Source organism: Octopus sinensis, linkage group LG13, assembly GCF_006345805.1.
Source record: "Octopus sinensis linkage group LG13, ASM634580v1, whole genome shotgun sequence".
NCBI classification, from domain to species: Eukaryota; Metazoa; Mollusca; class Cephalopoda; order Octopoda; family Octopodidae; genus Octopus; species Octopus sinensis.
The window spans coordinates 68,915,305-68,925,570 of record NC_043009.1 but is presented as its reverse complement, the minus strand read 5'-3'; the positions used below and the strand labels follow the sequence as shown (position 1 = coordinate 68,925,570).

Sequence of the window (10,266 nt, the reverse complement as noted above, 5' to 3'; positions counted from 1 at the left end):
TGAACTCAGAATGTAGAGATGAAAGAAATGTTGCTAAGGACAGGCTTATGATTCCACCAACTTATCACCTAAAATAATAATTATTAATAATAATCGTCGGTTACAGCGACGAGGGTCCCAGTTGATCCGATCAAGGGAACAGCCTGCTTGTGAAATTAACGGGCAAGTGGCTGAGCCCTCCACAGACACGTAGCTTTTGGGGGAGATTCAGCACGACACAGAGTGTGACAAGGCTGGCCCCTTTGAAATACAGGTACAAGAGAAAGAGGAAGAAAGAGTGAGAGAAAGTTGTGGTGAAAGAATACAGCAGGGCTCCCCCTACCCTAACCACTAGGCCATTGTGTGCCTCCACACTAATAATAATAATTGTTGTGGTTGTTGTTGGGAGTGCAGGGGGGGGGGTGAGTGTAGTAGTTTTACTGAAGACAATAATTTAAATGTGTGTTGGTGTGAATTGCAGATGGCAAAAATGTTAGGGTGACGACCAACTAACAACCTTTGAGCTGTTGATCCGTTTCCTTCCGTAACTAGAAGACTCCACGGTGTCTCCAACAAACAGGAGACAGTTTGCAATACACCAATGGCCTTATTCCCACTCCCACACATTTCACTATTTAGAAATCAGTGGTTTGAGGGGAGGGACGATAGGTATGGCAAACTCTTGCAGACAGCAAAGAAGGGCACTGCATAAGGGGACACGTGTATCATTAGTTCATAGTGTGGATGTCAGTTCCGCTGGTGGGATACTGAACACTGGGAGGACACTACTATTAAAGTTATTATAATTTTAAGGCAGGGGGAGCGGGCAGAACCGTTAGCAGGCCCCGGGGCAGCAAAATGCTCAGTGGTATTTTGTTGGTTTTTACATTCTGAGTAAATTCCACCAAGGTTGACTTGGCCTTTCAACCTTTCGGAGTTGATAAAATAAGTACTGGTTAAGCACTGGGGTTGATGTAATCAACTAACACCCCCTAGCACCAAATTTCAGGTCTTGTGCCTTCAGTAGAAAGGATTATTATTATTATCAGAACATACATGAACAGACAATAAAAAGAAAACTTGACAAAAAGGTTGAAAAAAATAAAAAAAAACCTCATCAAAGATGTTTCCTCAGTTTTAACGACAACGACCACTTTACATTTTCACAATCACTTTTCCCTCTTCTGACCCTGAAGAACCCAAAGGGAGAAAATTCAAAGAATCATCTCTGAATGTGAAAAACAGAGGAGTTGAACGGCTGAGGGTTGTGTGTGGTTATAACAAGAATATGGCACAGGAAAAAGAGGGACACATGGACACACACACACACACACACACAGAATGGGAATCAACCAACAGATTGATGGGTTAGCTGTGTGTTGGTTATTGTTATAGTTTCATTTAAAGCCCTTTAAATAGTGAAGACAGAAATACAATGACTCCATCAGCAGGACTCCTCCTGCATGCACAGGGACTCGATCCATGTACTTTGTGGTGAAGTGCTTTCGGAGAGGCACTCCGTAAATTCTGATTGATTTTCTTTTTTGCTTGTTTAAAATTTCTGCTGCAAAATGAAAGTCAAAACAGCAGTCAAACCATTAGCATCTAAACTGGCTCCGGATATTTCACCTGTTTTAAGTTCAGAATGGCCAGAACTGGCCTCTCACACCTACCCAGCAATGTCATTCTAGACGTAAACAATCACATCATTCAAAATCTTGAAGCTACAAGATAATACAGGATTAATTCAAATCATGATCCATCTGTGAGAACATCAGAAATATCTGTAGCCAAATCTGAAGACAGAGATGATGATGACGATGATTGTGATCGTTAACCTTTGTCTCAAGACACTCCAGTAATCGCCATCACAATAGCTTCTCTTTCTTGAAGACAATGTCTACTAATTTCTGCATTTCTAACAATGGACTCAAGGCCAGACATTTTGACGGCTGGATTAGTCAACTGAAATGACTTTAGTATTCCAGTGTCAAATATTTACACACAAGAAACAAAGCAAAAAAGTCAGATCTTTCATGTTAAGTCAATCACTTTATCAAATGTTTTTTTCCATATTCTTCCCAATGACACCATTCCCAAGTCATGTTTGGTACTTCTACTTAACTATTGTCTTTTAAAGAAACTCATTCATTTTTACTAAATCATTAGCTTTGGATTGTGAATTACACGTCAGGTGGTCTACCACTCACTCTTATTACTTTGACAGCACACCACGATCAACATTTCATTTTCCCTAGAAGCCTGTAAATATTTTCTCGTGCAATTTTCAATAGCACAAGTCTACAAATGTAGAGGGATACAACCACTGTATTACAACGACACAAACAACTACAGCGTGTGCATGTATGGGCGAAAGGAGGGCAGACAACTTGGTTTGCGAGCCAAGCTGAGGAGGAGGAAGAGTAGAATAGTGGAGTGATGGATAAATCTTAACCCGGCTTCCAACTGCTCTAGCAACATCTGCAGACACAGACAAAAGAATTGCTAAGCATGAAGGTATTCAGTAAGACAGGGTAGGTTTTTTTTGTTTTTGCAAGGAAGGAACTGGTTACAATCGTAACTCAGGTTTCAGCAAGTGTCGAAGGTTGTGTGGGAGGCAAAAAGAAACTTTAGTTTTCAAACCCAAAACAAAACTGCACACTAATTGTATAATACGGGTAAATGAATAACAAATATAGGGCATTGTAGTATTGAGAAGGTAGACTAATTGTTTGAGAATACCCTGACTTCCAACCACGACGACCACCACCGCCACTGGGAGAGGGGAGAACTACACACCATTTATGGCATATCGTTTACTGTTCCCTCACAAACATGGGTAAAATGTGGACAACAGAACTCAGGCAGGTGAGTGTGAGTAGCTGAATCCACAAATAGAGGAAAGTGTAAGCTGAAACCACGGAGATCTAAGAGCAGCTTTAATTCACAGGTTAACGAGTGTGGGTCGTTGCCCCAGCAGCCAACATGGCTCTGTGCAAGCAGGCGCACAAAACAGCAATGTAAGTGTGGACATATAAATGCAGAGATTTATGTGCAGTAGATGCACACACACACATGCATTTACCCATCTGCACATAGGGTTGGGTAAATGCGGGAAGCTATAAACACACATTGTGTGTTTGTGTGGGGGGGGGGGAGTAGTGAAGCCACCCAAACAGGTAAGTGAGGACAGCTGCACAGCCACACCCATTTATGTAAAGATGTGAAGACAGTTGTGTCACACGCACACAAATCACGGGCAGTTACGGCTATATATGCTGCTCATGAATTGAAGTCAATCATGCATGAACACACGCTGTCATACACCAAAACACACACACACACGCCAACATATACAATCACACACACACACATGCCAACATACACACACACACACACACACACAGAGGTGGTATAAGAAGAGAGATCGTTTTCTTTCGTCTAATATCCAGATTTCAGCAGACAATGTTCAGTGGGGAAAACTGCTAGATTCGTGGTTTATTCTGAGAGTTAGAGGAACAATTAGCATTAGAAGGTGAAATTAAGTGTATATATGTGTGTGTACATCGAGAGACTGTGGCAGAGGGCAGGTTATAGTAATTAAAACATTATCAGAATGCTTGTCTACAGACTAGGAGCAGACATTCCCTTGTCATTAAATTCTTTTTTTTTACTCTTGTTTCATTTAATGTTTTACTTCTTTTTTTAAATACTTTTACTAACATTTATTTCCTCCAATGTTAGTTTGGTTTCTTTGTTTAACTTCTTTTCACTTTTCTCTTGTTAACGAGCCAGATTTCATCATTGAGAACATGAGAGGGGAGGGGGAGAGAGAGAGATAAAGAGAGATAGAGATGGAGGAAGAGAGAGATAATTTAGAAGAAAGAGAATTAAAGACTCAATTGGAAGATGGCTTGATGGAAGAAGTCATTGAAAACGACTGCTGTCCTCCGAGCTATCAAGGTGATCCTCTATCACCATAGCGACCACCATCATCACAATCGTTTCCACCAGTTAATTAGTGGCAAATTATGAAATTTCTATCTGTTTCCTTGTAACCTCCAGCTGCTGGTGTATGAGATCCTGCTGGAGTGCCCTGCACTGACACATGTAGCATTGACAGCAGAGACACCAAAAGAGACAACATACAGACGCAGGCCGAGGCCTGACTGGATAGCATCAAGTGTCAAGCAGTGGACCTCATCGCCAGGTGGAGGTGGAAGCAGGGCTATGGCAATCACGTGCACGAGCAGGGCGCTGAAGCTTCCTGCAACAGAAATACGGTAAATGAGGAGGAAAGAGAGAGAGAGAGAGGGAGAGAATAAGGAAGAAAGAAAGAAGAGAGTTTAGAGGGGAAATAAAAAGCAAGAGAAAACTGGCTGTAAGTGTTAAGAGATTTGAAGAGATTGCTGAAGGCGATGGCCATGTCTAAACTCGCCTGCATTGGTCCACCACTGAAAGCCGCTTTAAATAGTGGTGGCTAATGATTGGTGAATTGGAGGTTGGTAGCATCGGACATGTTCAACGGGTGTGTTGTCAGCATCGCTTGACTTCAGGTATTTGTTCAACACGGCGAATATCTGATTGTTTAAGATCTGAAACTTCCGGATACGGTCTACCATTTTCTTTAACATCTACAAAAAGAGCAGAGAGAGACAGTCAAAATGTTAGGGGTAAAAAACAAACAAACAAAACAAAACAAAGAGTAGCTAAATCTGTAAAAACAAAATTTAAATCGAAAAGCATCCAGTGAAGATTGTGTAAAGTGGTTGGCATTTGGAAGGGCATCCAGCGGTAAAAGAATAATGCCAAAATTGACCTCACCTGTATTGGTGCCATGTAAAAAGCACTGAGTCCATTCTGCTGAGTGGTTGGCATTAGGAAAGGCATCCAGCCGTAAAAACCACATCAAAACAGACAGCAAAGCAGGGTGCAGGCTTCTGCACGGCAAAACTCCTGTCAAAGCATTCAATCCATGCCAGCAGAGGAAACAGATGTTAAACGATGATGAAGACACTTAACATAGATAGGTGCAGGCATAGCTGTGTGGTTGAGAAGGTCGTTTTGCAACCACCTGGTTTCAGGTTCAGTCTCAGTGTGTGGCACCTTGGGACTACTATAGCCCCAGGCAGCAAAACAAACTTTCATCAGTGGATTTGGTACACAGAAACTACCAGATATATATATATACACACACACACACACATATATGTATATATATATATATATAGTCAAAAATTGTGAAGCATGACTGTCACCACTACTACATGAACCTGAAGATTGCAGAATTTAATGCATGAAAGTACTAGTTCAATCAGAATGAACATTTAACGTTCTACTATTTTATTTTATTCTATTATAATATATTATCTTATATCATTATAAGAATGTAAATAAAACGTGAAAATCAGACAAGGTTGGAATTCCTTTTATTAATATATATATATATATATATATACACATATATATATAAATATATATATATATAAAAGGAGTTCTTGATCAGTGTTCTCGGGCAATTGCAGTCCCTGACAGTATATATGTATACAATTATGTGCTTTGACTACAGCATTAGAGGACTTTAGCTCTTATTTCTAGCAATGTAGGTGTTTCTAACACCCTAGTCACATTTTGTGACAATTATAGTTTTCCTTTTTGGTAAAACATTGCAAACTGCTGTCTATATGAATTTTCTGTCTGTCTGTCTGCCTGTCTATATATATAAAAATGTATAATGTCTGTGAGTGTGTCCGTTTGTGTTTGTCCCCCATCACTTCTCGATAACTGGGGTCGATTTGTTTGACTAGAACCCTTCAAGGCAGTGCCCCAACATGGCCACACTTCAATGACTGAAACAAGTAAAAGATGAAAGATGTATGTTCAGCTCCTGCTAGAATTGTTACTGCATTACAGAAGAAGAACCCCCCACCCACCTACCCCCAACCAAAAGGCATTATGTTAGAATCTTGCTGAGATCAACTTTGTCTTTCATCTTTTCAAAGTCGAGAAAATAAAGCAGCAGTCAAGATCAGAGATTAACAATACTGACTTAGCCCCTCCCCTCACAATTGCTGGTCCACTGCCTAAACTAGAACAGTTATTATCCACCAAGGCCCCATTCGTGGACAAAACAAAATACCACACAAATACTAGGCTATCTGAGTGAGTGACTTGTTCCTCTCCTCAAAATTATTGGCCGACACCAAAATTTGAAATCAATATTATTATTATTATTATTATTATTAGCTGCCATCATCCTTATCATTGTTATTGTCCCGGCTTCCGTGCCAGTGGCACATAAAAAGCACCATTCGAGTGTGATTGTTACCAGTGACACCTTACTGGCACTTGTGCCCGTACTAGTAGGGTGCCAAGAGCACCATTCAAGCATGATCGTTGCCAGAGCGGCTAACTGGCTTCCGTGCTGGTGACACATAAAAGGGCACCATTCGAGCATGATCGTTACCACCCATTATGGGCACCTGTGCTGGTGGCACATGTAAAAAGATTCGAGCGAGGTCATTGCCAGCACTGCCTGACTGGACCCTGTGCCGGTGACACGTAAAAAGTACCCACTACACTCTCGGAGTGGTTGGCATTAGGAAGGGCATCCAGCTGTAGAAATACTGCCAGATCAAGATTGGTGCGTGGTGCAGCCATCTGGTTCACCAGCCCTCAGTCAAAATCGTCCAACCCATGCTAGCATGGAAAGCGGATGTTAATCGATGATGATGAAAGTTGGTGCATCCAACAGATATGGCTAATGGCATTTGTGTCCGGTCTCTTTGGTTCTTTCACATTCAATGCCAAGGTTTCAGTGCCATGCGCCATCACACAGACAGGGGCACAAAGGAAACACAAACTACACAAGAAGTCCTGAGCCAATTCCTTGCCTTCATTCCCAGCAAACCACCAGTGAGTTGACCTTTTGGCAGGGCCTCCCACAAGCACACAGGACTGATTGGCCACAGCCAGAAACACTGTGCCCTCGTCACTCCCCTGTGTAATGCCCTTGGTCATCACTGACAGTGTTGGGTGAACTAATAAGAAATAAAAAAGGCAAGTGTTTCATAGAGATTGCCTCTGCCCAGACCTCCCGAGTAAAATAAAATTTTAAAGAAAGAAAGAAAGAAACAACCAACTTACGATTCCTTTAACGTTGTCGTCCTTCATATCGACTCTATTCACCTTGAGTATATGGTAGCAGAAGTCAAGAGCTTCAAAACGCCGTTGCTGTCCCAGTAAAACTATCAATGCACAACCGGCCCAGTTCAGACCTTCACCATATAACTCTCTGTCAACGAAATCAAAATAGAGACACAATTTAACGAGAGAGAGAGAGAGAGAGAGAGAGAGAGAGAGAGAGAGAGAGAGAGAGAGAGAGAGAGAGAGAGAGAGAGAGAGAGAGAGAGAGAGAGAGAGAGAGAGAGAGAGAGTGTGTGTGTGTGTGTGTGTGTGTGTACTCTTAATGACAATAGCAATAATGGTCTAAAAATGCAGACAGGAATATTCAAGAAAGTTAATGGTAGGAATGAGGGGAGTGGGGGACAAAAAAGGGGGGAGGGAGAGATTACGAAAGCTGCTAATTGGCCATGCAATTTGCTAGAAATAGTAGCCAAATCTTCCTCAGATCATACACACTGGATAATGTAGTCCTAAATTCATTTTAATTAAAAGCTGGAGGGTTGCAGCTGGAATACCTTCAACTGGAGTTGAGGCTGCTTCATCAGAACTGACTGAGGGCTAAACATCATCCCTTTCATCATGTTATGATGAGTTGTCACCATAAATGTATATATTAAGGTCAAGCCAACAAAGGTGCCCGGATGTAGTGGCTCAGCTTACTAGAAATAGCAGCAAGGTCTCCACTAGATGTGGCTTTACAGGGACTGAACTGGTGATTGTTAAGGTCAAGGGAGAGTGATTGAAGGGGATAGAAAAGTTGTCAATGGCTGTCTCTGTCGACTCTGACATATTGGAAGTGTGTGCAACAGGGTGATGGTTGGCAGGGTCAGAGGAATTAACCATCTTTGGGAATGGGATTAGCTGTGGCGTGTTTCAAATGATCAGTAAAGAGAAAGAGATTAGTGGTTCAAGGAATTAGCTAGGGGGTAGATTGTTTGAAGGTAATGCAAGAGAGATTATAAGGAGCGGTGGCCTTGTTGGTTCAAAGTGATTGAAGGTGCTTTTCTCTTCTGGTAGGTACATGTGCAATGGTGCTGAGCTTGATAAAGTGGAAAGAGGTAGTTTCGAAAGAGATTTGCATAGTGTGTGCAGTTGGATGCAAAGTGTGCAGCAAGTGCGGGAGTTTCTTTGCAGGACAAGTGGAAGGAAAGAAGATTCTGCAAAGCTAATAGAGGTCCTTTTGACAAGGGACCATACTGATAACAACAGCATATTGTCACTATTATTGAAACAGTGAAAACAAGCCAAGAAGGGTAAAAAGAAATAGCAGCTACTTACTCAACAGTAAATTCATTCTCGCCAACAGGAATGCAGAAGACAAACTGTATGGCGCTCCAAAGTCGGTGAAACTCTGTACACTCATCAATATTCATGACACCATTGGAGGGTGGTGCCCCATGCCAGATCTCATCATCGAGAAACGACTTAATACGAGACAAGACAATTTCAAACATAGACAAGCCACAGCAGAGACGTTCCCTGGTCAGCAGGTCTCCTTCTGTGGCAATTTCTACTTGCTGCAAACAGAGAAACAAATAGATACATCAACATTTCATAAGCGTTACACTCATAGAGGTTATTTATAATAAACAAATCAATCAACCAAATGTATTTATGCAGGTACATACACACACTAGCGATCTACCTATCTGTCTATTGATCGATAGATATTAGCTGAATGGATGGATAGTCAAACAGATGGATAGATTCCGCAAACAAACAAGATCCACTCGACAAGTCAGCTGATCAAATAATAAAACTGATGTTAACATTACAGCCATTTACTAAAGACTGGAGTCAATATGCCATTTATAGTATAGAAAGGTAACAAGAAGAAAGCAATGTTTTCCACATATGTAATCCCATGTTTACACACACACACACTGCTATGACTAACGGATGATGTATGAAACTACCAGCCATAGGTTTCTAAGTTCATACTACAGGACAAGTCTTTTACTTTAAACTCCATTAATGCTTGGTCTATTCCAGCCAGAGTAATATTTATACTTAGACAGTCTGAGGAAAATTAGCCCCTGGCAGACTAGTGACCTGTAGCAAAAGAGATTCACTTTCCGTTAGCTATACACGTAAAAAGCACCCTCACTGGTACCATATAAAAGACACCGGTGCTGGTGCCACATAAGGAGCACTGGTGCAAGTGCCACGTAAAAAGTACCCAGTACACTCTGTACAGTGTTTGGCACAAGGAAGGGCATCCAAGATGTAGAGACCGAGCCAAAGCAGACACTGGAATATGGTGCAGCTCCTGTTAAATTGTCCAACCCATGCCAACATGGAAAATGGACGTTAAATGAAGATGCTAGAATATTAAAATTTTTTTTTAATTACTTTGCCTAAATGACTGAAAAAAGATGGCTATGATAGAAATCAGTAAACAGGAGTGGCTGTGTGGTAAGTAGCTTGCTAACCAACCACATGGTTGCGGGTTCAGTCCCACTGCGTGGCATCTTGGGCAAGTGTCTTCTGCTATAGCCCCGGGCCGACCAATGCCTTGTGAGTGAATTTGGTAGAGGGAAACTGAAAGAAGCCTGTCGTATATATGTATATATGTATATATATATATATATATATATATATATATATATATATATATATGTGTATGTGTATGTGTTTGTGTGCCTGTGTCTGTCCCCCTAGCATTGCTTGACAACCGATGCTGGTGTGTTTACGTCGCTGTCACTTAGCGGTTCGGCAAAAGAGACCGATAGAATAAGTACTGGGCTTACAAAGAATAAGTTCCGGGGTCGATTTGCTCGACTGAAGGCGGTGCTCCAGCATGGCCACAGTCAAATGGCTGAAACAAGTAAAAAAGAGTAAGAGTAAAGAGTAACCTTTTGATTGCCCAGTTTCATCACAACATTAACCACTTGCAGGGAGGAATATTTAGCTTCAAGACGTTTCATTAGAAGCTTCAGCTCCTGTTCCTTTTCTTTGCGGCTGTCTCCCTCTACAAGAGAAGCAGAAAAAAAGGCGAACAACTGGTTAAAAAACGAAGGGGATAATAAGCACATAACGTGGGAGAAGATTAATCAGGAAACAAAGGAATTGCAGACAAAAAGGCCTTAGTTGTAAATCAAG

General features: G+C 41.4%; 1 protein-coding gene across 5 annotated transcripts in view; it reads right to left on the bottom strand.

The window, feature by feature from the left end:
* Nucleotides 1-1,527: 1,527 nt before the first annotated feature.
* LOC115218691 (cytoplasmic FMR1-interacting protein) overlaps nucleotides 1,528-10,266 on the bottom strand; it is a 72,764-nt gene continuing 64,025 nt past the window's right edge. For all 5 annotated transcript variants that reach the window (XM_036508515.1, XM_029788624.2, XM_036508516.1 and 2 more), the window contains exons 26-29: nucleotides 10,020-10,135; nucleotides 8,443-8,681; nucleotides 7,126-7,273; nucleotides 1,528-4,613 (exon numbers count right to left, since the gene is read on the bottom strand). In XM_036508515.1, the coding sequence (XP_036364408.1) occupies nucleotides 4,446-4,613; nucleotides 7,126-7,273; nucleotides 8,443-8,681; nucleotides 10,020-10,135 (671 nt within the window). In that variant the 3' untranslated portion in view covers nucleotides 1,528-4,445. The remainder of the gene's footprint in view (nucleotides 4,614-7,125; nucleotides 7,274-8,442; nucleotides 8,682-10,019; nucleotides 10,136-10,266) is intronic.